Raw genomic sequence first — 19,829 nt, 5'->3', positions numbered from 1 at the left:
TACTAAACTCAACACTCAACTTAGTGACAATCTCATATCACTAATCCTCAAAAATCTTAAGGAGTAAAAACTCCCTCTAAAAGTCAACTCCCCCTTGACAATTAGTTAAGACTCCCCCTAAAGGTCAACTCCCCCTTGACCATTGCACCAACAATGTCTTGGAGAGTTTCAAACCTTTAGAAACCCGAAACTCAACTCCCACAGTTGAAATTTCAGACCACAGTCGAAATTCAGCAAATTCAGCGCGCCTGATCGATCACCGGACCGATCAGGACCCCTCTGGATCGGTCCCCAGACCGATCCAAGTTCAGATCAGGCGGTTTCTGATTTCTTCTCTCCCGAAATTCAGAAACTCACAACAAATTCCAGAAAATTCAAAAAATTGTGAAATTTTGAGGATACATTCCTCATACCATATACTATCAAGGAAAAATAGTTTTCTATGAAAATAACTTCCATTTTCAAATCTTGATACAAAGTTCAAAAGTCTTTGAAATAGTTCAAAGTTTAGCTCATCTTTGTATCATCTTGCTCAATGATGAATGCTATCACTAGAATGACTTCATCAAGGTTTTTCAAATCAATTTTGAAATGATTTTTAACCCTTTAATTTAGGACCACAATCTTAGGGCTAAATGTACATGACTTGTACATAAGCTTTCCCTATGATCCTCCTTCTTGAATTAGTCTCATCTAGGTACAAGAACTATGCACCTTGATCCTAACTCATGATCCTAATATCTCACACACATCTAAGGTGTATCAAACACATCCAAGTCAATTTTGATGTGAGATATGGGTTTAGGTTATCTTAGGCTAGATTCTCATGCATTTTCTAAACATCAATTTGATCTCAATATCAAATTGTGTTTCTATCCTTAAATCAATTTAAATTGATCATTAATGCAAGAGATGATGACATGACATGAAATAATATCATAAATAGAAGCATGTGCCAATGTCATGATGTCATGGCATAAAGTTTGAAACTTAAATAAACATGACATAAATCTAACCTAAGCATTATCATGACATTTCAAAAGATAAACTTAAATATGATGTCATGACATGTGAGTGCAAACAATCATGGCAAGATTTAGCATGAATAAGACATACCTAGATTACCTATCTAAGTATCCTTAGCCTTAGCTAATACTTAAGCTTTAACCCTTGATTGCCCTAATATGCCAAAATCCTAATTTTGACACTTCTTGAACTCTAGATTCATTCATACCACTTAAAGATCAAATTTATCCTCAAATCTTGGCATGTTTCATTTTCCTCAAGAGTTCTCTAGATTTTCCCAAATTGTGCCAATTGAAATTAACATCATCACTTTCCATGATGGCACATTTTACTCTTCCAAGGAGTAAATATTAATGATTGTTCCATTTCATTTTCAAAGATTCCCAAAAACCTTGAAAATGCTCCTTGAGTGTCAATTTCCTCAAAGTTGGGTTAACTACCCTTCTAATCGGAGTTGACACTCTCTAACCCATCTATGGGATAGAGAAGATGCTCCTAGGTACCCAATACCTATTTGAGCTCATTGGGTTCACTAAATATTCACTAGGGATAACTTCCCTAGCAACCCTCCTAATGACCCTCTTAGGCTTTAAAGCCTTGGTCATTTGGGACTCATCAAGATCAACTCTAGGGGTGACTCCCCTTGTGACCTTGGTGGTGGTCTTCCTAGCCCTAGATTTTGTTCCATAATCGAATGGAACATTATGATAAGTGGGCTTGACCACTTGGGACTTAGGTTTGTGACCCAAACCTCTCTTGTCCTTTGACTTGGGTTTTTGACCCTTTGACCCTAGAGTTGACTTTTCTAAGTTCTTAAGAGCCTTTTCCAAAGTATCAAGTCTTGACCTCAAGACTTGATTCTCCTTCTCTAATACCTCAAGTTTTAATTTATCATTATTCCTTGAGGTATTTCTAGGCATATGTCTAGATGATTTGGGATTTCTACCTAGGTTCTCCTTAACCTTAGATGAGTTAATCCTAGTGTTATCATTTCTAGCATTGTCCTTACCTAGACTAACATGCTTGGCACCTAAGCACATATAGCGATTCCTAAGATTATCATGCTTATCATTCTTGACAATTGCAATAAAACTACTAGCATGAGTCTTATTATTATTGCAAGAATGTGCCTTAAATGTTACCTTAGGGTTTGCCTTAGCTCCCCCTATCGACGTGCTCGGTCTCTTGTCCTTGTGAGATTGCCTCCCCCTTGGACATTGACTCCGATAATGTCCCATTCGCTTGCATTGGAAGCACACCACGTGTTCCTTGCCCTTGCGTGTCGGGACTCCGGCTTCCTTGACCTTTGGCGCCGGTGGAGTCTTTCTAATCCTCTTTGGACATTTGCTCTTGTAGTGCCCAAATTCCCTACACTCAAAGCACATTATATGCAATTTATTTGAACTTAAATTGCTTGAGTTACCTAGGGTTGAGGATGGATGAATGCTCTCTTCTTCATCCCTTCCGGAGGTAGAATCTTCTTCCTCTTGCTCCATTCTTGAAGAAGAACTCTCCTCCTCTTCTTCCTTAGATGCTGAGTAACCCTCAACTTCTAATTCCTCTCCTCCATGATGTGAGCTACTTGGCTCACTTGACTCCTCTTCATGGCTTGAAATGGAGTTCCCCTCATGGAACTTTGCCAAGTTGTTCCACAACTCCTTGGCATTGTTATATCCTCCTATCTTACACAATATATCATTAGGTAAAGAAAATTCAATGATTTTCGTTACCTCATCATTGATGGTTGATTGGTGAATTTGCTCCTTGGTCCACTCCTTCTTCTCTAGGGTTTCTCCTTTCTTGTCCATCGGAGACTTGAAACCTAATTGAACACAACTCCAATTTTCAAGATTAGTCATAAGAAAATACCTCATTCTTACCTTCCAATACGTGAAGTCGCAGCACTCGTAGAATGGTGGAAACGTGATGTCTTCTCCGAGTCGATCCATTCTCTAGCTTGTGCTCCTCCGGGTGTTAATCCGACGAAGAGCAACCTTGCTCTGATACCACTTGTTAGGATCCTTCGTACGGAGGCTAGAGAGGGGGGTGTGAATAGCCGACCCCAAATCGTCGCGTTTCTACAAAACGTGTTAGCGCAGCGGAAAATAAACACAGAAACGAAAGGGAAAGAAGACAAACCTCAAACAAACCGATGTAACGAGGTTCGGAGATAAACTCCTACTCCTCGGCGTGTCCGTAAGGTGGACGAAGCCTATCAATCCGTCGGTGGATGAGTCCCCGGAGAACCGGCTAATAAATGCTCCTTGTGGGTGGAGAAACCTCGCCACAATACTTGTAACAACAAGAAAGGAGTACAAGGAAAGCAAGAAGCAAATACAAACAACAATATGAATGCAACACTCGCTTGCCTTCTCTGTCGATCGGAGGCGATGAAGCGGCAACTTCACAACGATCGACGACTGGAAGCTCACGCGAAGCTTCGGAAGCGAGCTCAACAAAGCTCAGAACCTCAAAGCACAGAAGCAGAAGCTTCAATCCAAGGAAGAAGAAAAAGGAAGGAGGAGGAAGGCTCACAGCAGCAGCCCTCCTTTTATAACCTGCGAAGAAAGCGAAGAAACACAAAAGAAATCTAGCCGTTGCGTCGCAACCGGTAGTGCCTGGATTGGTCTGTGGACCGATCAGGCTCCATGTGGATCGGTCCACAGACCGATCCATTCCCTAGCCTTCGCTTCTGTTCCCATGGACCGATCAGGAACCTCCTGATTGGTCCACAGACCGATCAGAACCTCTGATCGGTCCGTAGACCGATCAGCTTCCCTCCGGATCGTCACTGATCGGTCTCCAGACCGATCAGATAACCTACAGTAGGCTACTGGATGGTTACTGATCGGTCTGGTGACCGATCAGGCTATCCAGTGTATCACTGGATCGGTCCCCAGACCGATCCAAACTCCCCAGCCCTAAACCTCAGGCTTCTACACCAACATCCGGTCAACCTTGACCTGTTGGTTCATCATTCCTAGCATCTGGTCACTCCCTTGACCTGCTAGAATTCTCCACCAAGTGTTCGGTCAATCCCTTTGACCCACTTGGGCTTTCCTCTTCGTGCCAAGTATCCGATCACTCCCTTGATCTACTTGGACTTCCCAACACCAGATGTCCGATCACCCTTGATCCATCTGGATTTTCCCTTGCCCGGCTTCACTCACCAGGACTTTCACCTAGCTTCACTTACTAGGGTTTTTACCTGGCTTCACTCACCAGGATTTCCAATCTGCCTGGCTTCACTCACCAGGACTTCCACACTGCCCAGGACTTCCACTTTCACCTAGCTTCACTCACTAGGATTTTCACCTGGCTTCACTCACCAGGATTTCCCGACTGCCTGGCTTCACTCACCAGGACTTCTCCGACTGCCTGGCTTCACTCACCAGGACTTTTCCCCGTGCCAAACTCCCTGTTTGGACTTTCCCCGTGCCAAGTCTCCATACTTGGACTTTCCGCGTGCCAAGCTATCTGCTTGGACTTTTCCCCGTGCCAAGTCTCCGTACTTGGACTTTTCCAGTGCCAAGTCTCCATACTTGGACTTTTCGCGTGCCAAGCTCCCTGCTTGGACTTTTCCCGAATCAGGTCAACCAGGTCAACCTTGACCTAAGGTTGCACCTACAATCTCCCAAACACCTATTCTTGTCAAACATCAAGAATACAACTCTCTTCTCGTCAAACATCGTCAAACATCAAAACACAACTCGAGTCAGGTCAACCAGGTCAACCTTGACCTAAGGTTGCACCAACAAGGATCAGATCCAACATAAACCTAATCTAAGAGATTTAATCCATATTCACCCTAGTCTCTAGGAGACGAGGCTCAAATATTCTAACGGGAAGTTAACGTAATTACGAAGCACCTGTCAGGTAATTCCTGACAAAATGCTAGAAATTTTGTGATGCAATTTACCTCACAGACTTCTTTTATTATAATTTTTATATAGTTCTAAATCTTCAAAATAATCCTTATTTTTTATAATAAAATTACAAACGATTTTCTAATACATTTACAAAAAAATTGAGAGGAAAATTAGAATTATAGGAGTATTTTTAACCATATTTTGTGCTTTCTTATTAAAAATGAAAGAAAATAATAGTTAAATTATCGACAATTTACTAACTCAATCAAACTTCCGAAATATCCATGTCATGTAGATAAATTTTAAAATTATAAAATTAGGTACCAATACTCATTTTACTCCTTTTGGCAATATTATATGATGATGAATAGTTTTCTCAATCGATTGTATTATTGACAATCAATCGATTTTCATCTAAAAATGACTCTTTGACCTAGAGATCTCAGAATGACATAAAACAAGAACATATATACTTGGGTAGTTCTTCTGAATGTATTCATACTTTCTCAAACACCATTTTGATATATCGTATTAAGCGCAACGATTTTTTCAACTTGATTAAGGCATAATAAATGATATCGGAAACTCATTTTAAATGATATGATGATGATAGTCACTGATCGACACCACGAATGAGGCTTTGGACTCTCCCTTTTCTAAAGGTAGATCCGCTACCTTAGCGGCCCCCCTAGTGCCGGCCCCACGGATATGGAGGGAGGTTCATGCAGGTACATAGGCCATAGGCGCATGGCGGGGTAAACCCTAGGTCGTCAGTTCTTGAGAATCGACCCCTGACCATTACGTCAGAGATACCATGCGCCCACCGTCTATGCTACGCCCTGGGGGCTTTGGACTCTCCCTTTTTTGAACATATGAAAGTTTGTGCAAAAATCAAAAGGGCGTCTCTTTTTTAATGAATCGTCAAAGGGACATCCTATGTTGATTTATTATCAAAAGGATATACATCTCTCTTAAAAATGACTAAACTGCCTTCCACTATAAAGTAGTAGTTTATTCCCATTATTATTTCTCTTTTATTTTTTCCATCTAAATTGCCACGTTGTAGCAGCTACGGGTTGATAACTATTATACAGTTATACCAGCTATGGTATTGTAGCTGCTACAATTGAGCTTTCACATAGTTGAAATAACTACGGTTCTGTAGTTGTTACAACATAGAAAAAAATTAAGACAAATTTTTTGGAGCCTTCGAAAAAAATTTAACGATATTTTTTTAGCCAAAAACCTGGTCGTTATGGGTTTTAACTCATAACAAGTTGTAGATATCTGAACGATCTTCAATTTAATATATTGTACGTTTCATGGTTTACATTCATGTTATGACCGACCTTCAAGTTTCAATTTTAGTCTGAAGTTATGACTTCTCAAAATTTAAGGTTTAACATTCATGTTGTAGTAGCTACGGTTTCAGCTACGAAACCGTAGCTATTATAACGTGAATGTTAAATTTTAAACTTTGAGATGTTATAACTTTTGACTCTAAACTAGGAGATGCATAATATATTAAATTGAAGCTTATTTAGAGATATTTGATTTAACATATTGTATATCCCATGGTGTAACCTGAATCAAAAGTTATAACCTCTCAAAGTTTAGCATACATATACATTTTAGCAATTACGAAACCATAGCTATTACAACTATAAGTTTAACTTTAAAAGATTATAACTTTTGATTTGATTTGAACTATGAGATGCATAATATATCAAATCAAAACTCATTTAGAAATTTTCGATTTGATATATTGTGCGTCTTGTGGTTCAATCTGAGTCAAAAGTTATGACTTCTCAAAGTTTGTCCAATATATATATTGTAGTAACTATAAAATTGTAGCTGTTACAATAGTTATAATTTTAAGAGGCCATAACTTTTTATTAATGTTGAACCATGAGAGATACAATAAGTCAAATCAAAGATATTTGAATGTACTTTAATTTGATAAATTATGTGTCCATAGTTCAACCCAAGTCAACAGTTATGACCTCTCCAAATATAAAGGTTTAACATTCAAGTTGTAGTTCCTACAACTGCATGACAACACAGCTATAGCAGTTACGAAATTATAGTTGCTACAACTGCATGACATTTTAATTATAGCAATTATGAAATCGTAGCTTTTACAACGTGCATGTTGAACCTTAAACTTTGAAAGGTTATAACTTTTGGCTCCGGTTGAGCCACAAAACTTTAGAATATATTAAATTGAAGATTGTTTAGATATCTACAACTTGTTATGAGGCGGAACCCATAGTGGCTAGGTTTCAGGCTAAAAAAACATTTTTAAAATTTTTTTTGGAGGTTTCGAATAATTTTAATCCTACATTTTTTTTGACATGTTATAGCAACTATGGAATCATAGCTGCTACAACTATGTGACAGCTAAGTTGTAGCAACTACAATACTGTAGCTGCTATAACTGTGTAACAGTTATGAGTTCGTAGCTGCTATAATGTGCCGATTTAGGCAGAAAAAATTAGGAGAGATAAAAATGGGAATAAAATGTTATTTTATAGTGGAGAATAGTTGTGTCATTTCACAAGGGGGTGAAACACCCTTTTGATAATAAATCAATATAAGTTGCTCCTTTTACGATTTGCTAAAAGAGAGGCACTCTTTTGATTTTGTCCCTAAAGTTTTGATTTTTTGAAATGACTAAGGTTCATTAGCCGATTTCATCCAAAAGTGGTTGATGGATCTAGAGAATTGGAAATGATATAGAACAAGGACATATGTGCTTGGCTAGTTCTCTTGAATGTATCTATGCCCTAAAATGCCATTGTGATGCATCATATTGAGTGTAACGATTTTTTTAACTCGATTTGGGCATGAGAAATGATGTCAAAAGCTTATTTTAAATGATACGATGATGATAATCATTAGCTAACACCACGAATGAGATCTTTGGACTCCTTCTAAACATATAAAAGTTTTGATTTTTGGAATGGCTAAGGTCCACTACAAGAAAAAAGGTTAAAGACAATAATTTTTTACCGTTGTCGTAGATAATTTAAAACTGTTGTTAAAGACCCTGTTGTTAAAAGCACACGCTCAAAGACAATAGTGAAAAACCATTGTCTTTTCTCTGAGTGTGTGCTTTTAACAACAGTTTTATACTGCATATGACAACGGTGAAAAATCGTTGTCTTTTTTTAGATAAAAATAAAAAAAATAATTCTAGTATTATAAATCATTCAAAATACTAAATTTGAAAATAAAATTTAATATATAATTTTCTAACATTCAAAAATAATATTTACAACACGAGATTTTTCTGCTTAGATGCTAATGAAGAGGTGGCACTGTAGCTCCCAATGTTCCTTAACCTGCTAAAGTCTTTATATTTTTCGAATTTTCGACATTCTTCCCAATACTCTTGAGGACACCTGCTCGAATAAAGATATATATTACAAATTAGAAATCAAAATTGTACACCAGATTATAATTGCACGGCCTAAATGTCACATAACCATCAAATAATTGAAATGTAATATTATTACATTTCATGCATCTCAAGATAAGCTTCTAAGAAAAAATAGACCTCAATAGAAGAATAATTGTATGAAAAAAACAGACCTCTTGTAACTCTCAGCAAATTTGAAGGGCATAAGTGACAATAAAAGATAGATTTCACATCAAGATTCAACCTTTAAGAAAGAATCATGTAAATCATGAGCATATGCAGTTGTGACGGGAATAAAACATCAAAATTCAAAAATCTGCAAGAAAAAATTGAAAAAGAGGGACACAATTTGCATTAAGAAGTGATTGATCACACAGTATTAAACATTTATCTATAAGGAATCTGAACTTTTTACACAATTAATAACGAAAACAACCAAACTATTTAGAACTATTATGAACACTATGTAAAAGAGTTAAAATTTTCAAAGTATATGTATTTCATAGACAAAATGAACTATTATGAACACTGTATCATTTTCCTCAGCAACAGAAGCTTGCTGAGATTCATTATGAACGAGAAGTTTGATTTACATAATTGGTAGTAACATGTATGCAAAAACAAAACAACTAAAGATTGTAAAACAATAAATATGAAGGTCAATACTTGAGTTACTCAAGGAACATGAATACTTGCAATCAAGCAAGAGTTAGCAACTAACATAGAAGCTCAGTAAGCTGAGAGAAAAAATATCCCTGATGACATAGTTCAAAGCCAGAAAAACTGAGACAAAACAGTTTATCAATACAAGACAATATAATATCATGTAGTAGATGAAGTTTGGAATTGGGTGGTCTAGAACATCCAAGTCGGCAATTTTATCAAAAGCATTGATGAACATCTACAAAATCAATAATTAGGATTCCATGCCAAGTCTCTATTGCATTTACAAATCATGACAATCAGAAAAGGCATTCTTATAGTTAAAAGTCACCATAAATTTGACCAAATCAAAAGGAGCTATAATAATGAAGCATTGTGCATTCATATAAAAGAAAGTACTGTAGCATCATACAAGGGTTTTTTCCCCTCGAGATGGTTGGAAACATTTTGACACTTTGCATGTTTGGTTATTAATTTTAGGTTGCCCATAAACTAGGAATTGGATGTGGGTCAAAACCAACAAACATGTAAACACAAAAGACTCGAAAAGCTAAGACCCAAGCCTTGACTTGACTAAACTAGATATAGGAGTAACACATGCAAACTAAATAACTAGAGGCCAGAAAACAAATAGTGCATCTATGACACTAATTAAAATCCCCAAAACACGTTACTGAAAAAATAATGATATATATTTTTTAATATCTCTAGTTCACATATGACAAAGCGTGTTGATGAGACTTAATCTCCAAAACATGTTATAGGAAAAGAATGATGAAAACAAAAAATTGAATATCTCTGGTACACATCTGTGAAAGTGGAAAATGTTTCCATAATACATTAACACTCGTAAAATGGAGAGTTAAAAATACAGTATCAAGCAAACCTGCAAAGAATATCTTGGCAACAATGACCATGGCTGAGACTGGCATCCACAACAAAACCAACCATAGAGAGATCTGCATACAATTGAAATAAAATGCTATAACTAGAATGCATAAAACTGTGAGATCTTAAAAAAGGAAAAGCTAATGAACAGCTGAAAATCATGAAAAATGAAAAAGGGTAACTATGAATAACACTACATATAAGAGATGAAGAGATCAAGCAGGACAATGAAAGTTACGCTATCTAAAAATTTTATCCAAAAACTAGGGTTGTTTAAGAGAACAAAAAAATTGAGGCCTTCAACCTTACAAAATAATGAATCAAGGAGGATCAGAAAAATAAAATCAATGAGCAAAAAAATCATTCACATCAAGGCACACAGTTCGAATCACCTAGAATACCAACAACTGGAAGTAGGAAAACCAACGACAGACAACGTGAAGAATTACGAAGGGGGACGAAGAAAAGTAAGGAGGATTGAGAGGATAATGCCTTACCCTCACCCACCTGAGAGCTTTGGGAAGGAGCGGCGGCAACAAGGAAGGTGTTGTGCTCCATCGGATGATGGGGATCTAGCGGTAGTGAGGCCATGTGAGATGGTTGAGAAGGCGAAGGGAGAAGGAAGAGCAGTGGAAGGGAAGAACCCCGTGAGGTCGCAAAGTGAGTAAGAGAGGAGACGGAGGAGAAGAGGTCGACAAAGGCAGCTGTGGCTTCGATAGGTGTCGGTGAAAATAGTCACACGCGACTGAGAGAGGAGGTGGGGAAAAAAGTTAGGGTTATAAAATAATTTCCGTTGTCTTAGACACCAAAGCACATACATACACAATAATTTAATAAAATTATTATCTATTACTATACAAACAACATTAATAGTTAGTTATCAACCACAGTTGTACCAAAAAAAAAAATCTAGATAATGATTTTAAAAAATTATTATTTTTGACATATATAAAATAACAGTTTATTAAAAACCGCTATCTTTTATAAAACAAAAACATCCAACAATAATGATTTTTAATAAAACTGTTGTTAAATGAAAAAAAATAATAATTTTTTAAAAAACTATTGTCTATTGAGTGTGGTTGTATCTCAAATTTCTTGTAGTGGTCCATCAATCAGTTTTATCCATAAGTAGCTGATGGGCCTAGCTAAAATCTCATAATGACATGTAACAAGGACCTATGTGCTCAACTAGTGTTCTTGAATGTATTGGTACCCTCAAACACCATTGCAATACACAATATTGAGCACATTATTTTTCAATTCGATTCGGATAGATATAACATCAATTCTTAGTAGGTTTATGAAAAATCTCCAAATTTAAATGTAGATATAATAAAATTACTCAACCTATAATCATTTCTCATCCATTACTATTAATTAAGTTTCTATAATTAAACATAATCTAGCAAGTCCACTTAGTTAAGATGATGTAGTTTGTTTGCACTTCAACTCTAAACATACCTAACCTACACATCCATTATTATTAATAACAAGAGAAATCTTAAGTTGATAGTTTTCTTTTCTTTTACGCAACAATATGAGAAGCAAATATTCAACTACACATTTTAAATTTGACCAGTTGCATAAAAACATATAACATAGTTTTATTCTATAAAAATGTTGGCACATCTTATATACAATATTTTTATTTTTATTTTTATTTTCATATTTTTAAGTATCTGATCATATCATTTAAAATGAATTTCTAATATGATTTCTCATATCTAAATTGAGTTAAAAAAATTAGTGTGATCAATACGACATATCACAATAGTGTTTAAAGACATGGATATATTTAGAAGAACTAACCAAGCATAGTCATTGTTTCATATCATTTCATAGTCTCTAGGTCTATTAACTATTTTTGGACGAAGCTGGTGATAGACCTTAGTCATTCTAGAAATCAAAACTTTTATAAGAAGAAGTCCAAAGATTTCATTTGTAGTGTTGGTAAATGATTATTATCGTCGTATCATTTAAAATAAGTTTCTAATGTTATTTCTCATCCCTCAATCGAGTTGAAAAATTGATGCGTTGAATATGATGTATTAAAATGGCATTTAAGAGTATAGATATATACAAAAGAATTAGCCAAACATATAAAATCCTTATTTCATTTTATTTTCAATTAATTGCTACAGTATCACTATTGAATGAGAAATTATTAAATTGATTGTTAGAGTATCTCAATCGTTTCAGAAATCTATTCAATAAATACAGAAGATTATAATGGATATTCAATAAATACAGAAGATTATACTGGATATCGTTTCAGATATCTATTCAATAAATACTATAATGGACGCCATATTCTGGCTTCAACCTTCTCATAAAAGGCCTGACCAAAAATATTTTAACAAAAATCACAACATAATTAAAAAGTTTGTTTTGCACAAAATCACAGGACATTGATAAAGTATTCAAGCTAATGCAGAAACTGCATTGACTTATTTAGTGGAGACAGTTGAAATCTTGACTTCATAACATAACAATAATCCATAGTCTGAGAAATATGATTTACGATCCTTTGTGAAGGAGTGTTTGATGGAGTGTTCTACTTGGTCCACCAGACAAGGAAATCCTTGCGCCTGTTAATCTTCTTCTGGAGCTGAAGGACGCCATAGAGCAGTGCCTCAGCAGTGGGAGGGCATCCAGGGACGTAGATGTCAACAGGGACGATCCTGTCGCAGCCGCGAACAACAGAGTATGAGTAGTGATAGTAGCCTCCGCCATTAGCGCAGCTGCCCATGGAGATAACCCATCGAGGTTCAGGCATCTGATCATAAACCCTGGATGAAGCGCAAAGGAGAAGTTCAGTGAAGGTGTGAAGCATGGAGATATTAAATTTTGTTTTCAATTGCATAATTAAGATAGAATTGCAAATAACTAAAGTGGATATGAACTAGCTGTCTATAGGTAGCCATCTGCTCTGAAATATCATAATCATGATGTCATTTACATAATTCAAATCTAAAACTATGATGATAAGAAAAATACTTGAGCTTCATACTCTGCTAGTTAGTATTTTCAAGTTTCAACCTTCTGGATACTCAGTACGCCATTTTCATAAAAGATCAAAGCATAAACTCATGTCATCTTTACAAAGTAAAAAGACGCATCATGTTTCTATATCCTGAATCTTCATTACCTTGGCTTATGCTTTTAGCCAAACAAAAAGTTGGAATGGCAATGCTAGAATTTTGCTTGATAGCAGTTGAGGTTTACAAAACATCCGACACCCTTTTCTGAATACATTCTTTTGTTAAAAGCGATTAGTGAAGCATATGGTAGAAATCAGTCAGGTCACCTCGGGCAAAAAACACAATCAAAGAGAAGGAAATTCTGGCTTGACCTTTTAATTATTATTTGGCTTGAGTTTATTAGCTTCAAAATTAACACTCCTTTTTTTTTTGCGGCAAAAAAAAAAAAAAAAAATTAACACTCCTTGGTTCATCATGTTGTGGTAGCATACTTCAAATACTTGCTAAATTGTAATATCTTTAATGCTTCGACAAATCAGTAGGCTTTATTTTTAGTGCATTGTCACTGATAGTTGATTCTTTTTATTAATGCCTTTACCACTTACTATAGATTTAGTTGATGAACCAGAAATGAATCATAACCTAAGATGAGATGACACTACAAAGAGATGCTAATGATGAGTTTAGACCTTGACTTGCTTGTTGGAAGATACGTGAGCATTATGCCAACATCACATTCAATCAGTTGAATATGCAATGTCAGCTTGCTATTATTGCAATAGTCATACCCATCTTCAAGTGCACAAGGTGTCAGTGTAGTGCTCAACCTATATATAGATTGTGTTAATGATATTAACATATGTCATTTTACATTATTATTTGTTCTTACTATTTATCCACAAATCCTGCTACATTCACACTTAGCTCTTCGAAGCTAATATCCCCCTTTGTTTTTGCCTCCAGATCCACTCAAGGGGAGTGGTTAAAGTGAGTCACTAGATGTTCTTAGATTTGTTGTTGGTGTTTCAGGACTCTTTGAACTTATGGAGCTTCTGCTTGTTGATTTACTTTCTTTTATGATTTCAGAACTTTACAAACATTTCAGTTGATTTCAATTTGTTTTTTTTTGGCTTAGTATGTACTTATAAAACAATTTTAATCAATTGTTCTTTTATCATCTCTTGCTGTGTCCTGAATTTGAGAATAAAAGGTGGAACAGGGTGGCACAGACAATTTGGTGCACCTGCTAATACAGGATTATTTCTTTGATAGAATACTTTAATTTATCTACCATTTTATTTGGTTAGTCTTTTATTCCAAGTTTAATTGCGTCTTTTAGCTATAAGATTATTTCTTTGTTAGAACATTTTAGTTTATCTCCAATTTTATTTGGTTAGTCTTTGAAATAGATCTTAATCCCCTTATGTTACTCATCTTCTTCATAATAGTATTTGAGTTTTGAGAATTGGAATTTGGTGCTGCATCACAAATACTAACATATTGAAGAAGCAACCAATATCAGCTATTTAATTGTTCAAAATATATGAGCTTTGTATGCATCTATAACAATATTAAGTGTCACTCTACAACAAAATCAAAAAAAGCATTAGCAACAAGTAATAATTGATCTTACCTTTGTGGTAAAACATTTTTTCTTTTAAACAATATTGTTCAATTGACAAGGTTCACAAAATAATTTTTATTAAATGACAACTAACAAAATAATAGCTAGATCAGCAAATACAATCGAACCAGGTTACCTCATTTAATATCCTAGACACAGAAGAAAGTGAACAATAATAAATATAATAATTAACATCAGCAACAAGTAACAAAAAATGCATTGAGGAATAGCTAACGATTGATGGACATGAAATTCCTGAAAGAACTATGATAAAGATACCATTTGGTATTTGAAATGGAAATCTTATAGAGTAATCACCATTTATCACTTAGACTCGAAGGAACATGTACAATTAGAAAGCATCACAAACAATTGATTACAAAGAAAATATATTGAGATCATATAGACATTTTCAAAGATGACCAATTCAACAATTAGAAGTCTTAATCCAATAAGAGTGGAAAAATGTCAGAGATAGAGGTAGAGGAAGATAAAAGAAAATATTAGTAAATTTAATAAAATAAATAACTTACTTAATTTGAATATTATAAGTAATATAGCTTTGCATGGAACTCAATGGAGAGATAAGATTGCTGTAGTTGACTCTGAATAGTTGGAACATACATAGCTTGATCATAATGGATGATGTTGATGGTTGCAAGCATTAGCAAACAGAAACTGAAAATAATAATAATAAAAAAAGCAATGGCAATCCAATGACATATACGCTTACGTGAATGCAAAGCCTACCATATTGGTAAGTGGTATCTCAAAGATGAAGGTGAAAACTAGCTTAGTTGTAAGGACCTTGGAAATTATTTTCAAGATATTGAATTTGGCCTACCTTCATCATTCAGTTGGGTATATCTCTTATGTCCTCTTCAAACAGATGTGATATCTCAAAAAGGATCACCTTTTGTCACGCAAAGTCTACCTTGGAGTAAGGTTTACTAATCCATATATTATCTCATGTAACAAACAGTTGTCTTACCTTAATCACCTAGGTCTCATTTCATTACTTTTTTTGAATCATCCTTGGATCACAGACCAAAGATCATCAGCAGAATCTTGTCTCATTAACAAGAGACAAACAAGATAGGTGCATATAAAATTCCAGAAAAGGTGGGCCGGAAGTTTGCATGCAAAAAACTATCAATTGGACCTAATTAGATCTCAATGGAAGAGAGAGAGAGAGAGAAAAAAAACAATGGAGCCTACACAATATGTTGAGACAATATGACTGGTATACTTAGAGGCCACTAAGTAGAATATAATGTACCAGTTCCACTATGTTGAAAGGACATAGTGAAAACTTTCTTAAGCTAATACGGACTGGAAGTTGCAGGCTTCCAGCCTCTCACTTTCTCACTCATTTTCTCATGCTTGAAAACTAACCAAATCATAAAGCCACAGAAGGGATGAAAAGCATTTACAGTTGATCAAAAAAAAATTTGATAAAGGTACATAGAATAGAAGTGATGGTAGTGCTAATAAGCGGTGAAATGGAATGACAAGATAAAATGAACAAATATATAGAGAGAGAAAAACAATGAAGGATAGCATGACCTTTCCTGAAAAATTCCCCTAACTATTTTGAAGAATGGTGTTTGCTATGAGAGATTAAATCAACATGGTTATTTAAGATTAACAGGAGAGAATCACCATGGTAATTTAAGAAAAAATAGCATATGATTTAACCAAGAATATACAACATTAAGCCTACGATCAATACAAATGAAAATCTGTTCCACTCCTTAGATAGGCACTGCAATGTCTCCTCAACAACAATCCAATAAACCCACTGAAATAATTATACACCTAGAAGAAGAATGCAAATAAGCAAATGATACAGCATAGACAATCAAACAAAAGCAATCAGTAATCACAATATTCTCACATATTAGCCAGTCATTTTAGAGGATGTGATGATATAACCTATTAAAGAACTAAATAGCATTGTAGAGCAACTATACTTGCACACAAACTTATATAGTAATAATTCATTCAAAGCAATTTTGAACCACATCTAAAGATGATAGTGAGCAAATTAATTCCTAAAAGGGTAGTATGTCGATAGAAAAACCTAAACTGGCCGACAATAACTTTCAGGTTAAGTACTATTAAACTAAATTTCCAGCAAAGACTATGAAGATTCATATCCACCGGGATTCCATAATTTTTTATCTAAGGATCTGAGGTATCCATCTCCAGACCCACCAAAAAAGCAGGCTTTGTCATCAGGAAAAGATACATGAGGAGATTGTAAATGGGATAAAATTGTTAATGGATCATACTTGCGAAGAGCTGGTGCCATCTTGTTGGTGAGTGTTCCCGCGACGATCATGCAGTCAGATTGGCGAGGGCTCGGACGAAAAATGACACCGAAGCGATCGAAATCATAGCGCGCGGCGCCGGCATGCATCATCTCCACCGCGCAGCAGGCGAGCCCGAAGGTCATCGGCCAGATGGACCCACGGCGGGCCCAGTTCATCAGATCGTCCACCTTCGAGATCACGTACTCCGCCGTCTTCGAGAGTCCCGTCGGCGATGACGCCGAAGGGGGAGGCGGCCGAGCATACGGCGCAGGGGAGGGCGAACCCGACTGGTAGGATCCGGCGGCGGAGGAGAAAGGGGCAGCTGCAGGGATCGCGGCCGCCCTTTGGGCGGAGAGTAGGGCGAGGCGGGCGGTCCGAGGGAGGAGAGCCATGGCGGATCGGTGAATCGATGCGGCGTTGTGATTCGTGAACCACCAATTTCTTGTAAATATTTACATTTATTTATCTCAATTTTGGCATATTTTCACTCGTGGCCCATCAAGTTCACATTATATCATATGACCACTATACTTTCATTAACAGAGCACTAAAATATTTTATTTCAATATTATTTATAATAATTTTAATCAAAACTACTTTAATTAGTAAATTGTTTAAGACAGTATTAATCAATATTAATTAAAATTATGTAAAACAATTTTACTAGCAATTTTAACTAAAACTATATTACATTACAACAACAACAATCAAGCCTTTTTCCCAATAGATGTGGTTGGCTGTATGAATCCTTTTACGCCATTGAGCTCTATCTCCTATTATATCATCATCTATATTTAAATAAATTTTATCTTGTTTTATTGTTGCTAACCAAGTCTTTTTTGGTATTCCTCTTCATCGTTTGATATGCATGTTTATCATAGTTTCACATCGCCTAACTGGAGCATTTATTGGCCATCTAAGTACATGTCCGTACCATCTTAAATGTGTCTTTCGGAGTTTTTCCTCAATAGATGCAACTCCGACTTTCTCTCTAATGCTCTCATTTCTTATTTTATCCATCTTCGTATGTCCACACATCCACCTTAACATCCTCATCTCTGCAACTCTCATCTTCTGCTCATGCGCTCGAGTCATAGCCCAACATTCAGCTCCATATAATATAGCAGGTCTAACTGCGGTTTTATAAAATTTACCTTTAAGTTTAAGAGGTACTTTACTGTCACATAAAACACCCGACGCTCCCCTCCATTTCACTCATCCTGCTTGTATTCTATGTAAGACATCTCTCTCAATCCATCCCTCTATGATTTTGTAAAAATGATCCTAAATATTTAAATCTCTCAGTTCCGGGCAACTCGTCCTCTCCTATCTTAACAATTGTTTCATTACTTCTAATATTGCTAAATTTAAATTCCATATATTCTGTCTTTAATTTACTAAGGTTAAAACTTTTCCCTTCTAGTGTTTCCCTCCAAAATTCTAACTTAGCATTTACTCCTTCACGTGTCTCATCTACCAAAATAATATCATCTGCAAACAACATGCACCACGATACTATATCGGATGTGTCTAGTGAGTTCGTTCATAATTAGTGTAAAAAAGTAGGACTTTAGGGTGATCCTTGATGTAACCCTATCTTTATTGGAAATGCTTGAGTTATTCTACCTAAAGTTTCTTTATGGTCATTACATCCTCATACATATCCTTAATTAGTTCAATATATGTTACGCTAACACCTCTCTTTTCTAAAATTCTCCATATAAGTTCTCTTGGGACTCTATCATAAGCTTTTTCTAAGTCAATGAATACCATGTGTAGATCTTATTTTTGCTCCCGATATTTTTCAATTAATTGTCTAAGGAGATGTATAACTTCTATTGTCGACCTTCCAAGCATGAACCCAAATTGATTTTTTGTCACTGTGGTCTCCTTTCTTAATCTTTTTTCTATTATTTTTTCCCAAAGTTTCATAGTATGACTAATTAGTTTAATACCCCTATAGTTTGCACAATTTTGTATGTCTCCCTTGTTCTTATATAAGAGAACTAGAGTACTTATCCTCCATTGATCAGACATTCTTTTCATTTTCAATATCATGTTAAATAATTTTGTAAGCCATTCAATACCTTGTTTCCCTAAGCACTTCCATACCTCTATCGGAATATCATCTGGTCCAACAACTTTTCCATTGTGCATCTCATTTAAAGTTTGTTTTACTTCTGAAGTTTGAATTTTACGATAAAAATTAAAATTCCTATGCTCATTTGACCTAATTAAATTACCTAAGTTAAGTTGGTCACCTAAGCCTTCATTAAAAAATTGATGAAAATACCTCTTCCACCGCTCTTTTATTTCTCCATCGTTTACTAATACCTTATTACATTCATCTTTAATACATTTTATTTGGCTAAGATCTCTTGTTTTCCTTTCTCTCACTTTAGCTATTCTATAAATGTCTCTTTCCCCTTCTTTTGTATCCAATTTTTGATATAACCATTCAAAAGTTTCATTTTTTGCTTCACTCACTACTTTCTTAGCTTCTTTCTTGGCTATTGTATATTTTTTTAAAGTTTTTCTCGTTCTTATAAATATATAATTTTTTATAAGCTATTCGTTTTTTCCTTCACTTTCTCTTGTACTTTCTCATTCCACCACCAAGATTCTTTACTTAGTGGTGCATGTCCCTTTGACTCACCGAGTACACTCTTAGCTACTATTTTCAACTTTGATACAATCTTATCCCATGTTGTATTAGAGTCATCGTATATTTCACCTAATGCTTGTATTTCTACCTTCTCCTTAAATATATTTTGTTTCCCATCCTTTAACTTCCACCACTTAATTCTAGGAATTGTATATATTTTCTTTCTATTGATACTATGTTTGAGGCGTATATCCAACACTACTACCCTAGGTTGGGTAGTTAAGCTTTCTCCAGGGATGACTTTGCAATCTTTACAAATCTTTCTATCCTTCTTCCTAACCACAAGAAAGTCAATTTACGATTTATATATTATTCCCACTTTTGAATGTGACTAAGCGTTCTTCTCTTTTCTTGAATGTCATATGCTATCGCAA

The 19,829-nt window shown here is 35.4% G+C and overlaps 1 protein-coding gene across 1 annotated transcript; it reads right to left on the bottom strand.

Annotated features, from left to right (window-relative positions):
* Positions 1-12,221: 12,221 nt before the first annotated feature.
* Positions 12,222-17,234, bottom strand: LOC122017147 (NADH-quinone oxidoreductase subunit B 1-like). Its single transcript, XM_042574683.1, has 2 exons — positions 16,770-17,234; positions 12,222-12,659 (listed from the first exon to the last, which is right to left on the bottom strand). The coding sequence occupies exons 1-2, from the start codon at positions 17,180-17,182 to the stop codon at positions 12,425-12,427; spliced, it is 648 nt and encodes a 215-aa protein (XP_042430617.1). The 5' UTR covers positions 17,183-17,234; the 3' UTR covers positions 12,222-12,424.
* Between the last annotated feature and the right edge of the window lie 2,595 nt (positions 17,235-19,829).

This window comes from Zingiber officinale, chromosome 8B (genome assembly GCF_018446385.1).
Source record: "Zingiber officinale cultivar Zhangliang chromosome 8B, Zo_v1.1, whole genome shotgun sequence".
In the NCBI taxonomy this organism is placed as follows: domain Eukaryota; kingdom Viridiplantae; phylum Streptophyta; class Magnoliopsida; order Zingiberales; family Zingiberaceae; genus Zingiber; species Zingiber officinale.
The sequence above is the reverse complement of the archived record's forward strand: the minus strand, read 5'-3'. Positions and strand labels throughout refer to the sequence as shown.

Bases quoted from the DNA above. Each gene is read 5' to 3' on its own strand.
- LOC122017147 (XM_042574683.1), bottom strand. From the start codon at position 17,182: ATGGCTCTCCTCCCTCGGACCGCCCGCCTCGCCCTACTCTCCGCCCAA. The intron at 12,660-16,769 runs GTATGATCCATT...CGCTTCATCCAG, and splicing joins ATGGCACCAGCTCTTCGCAA to GGTTTATGATCAGATGCCTG.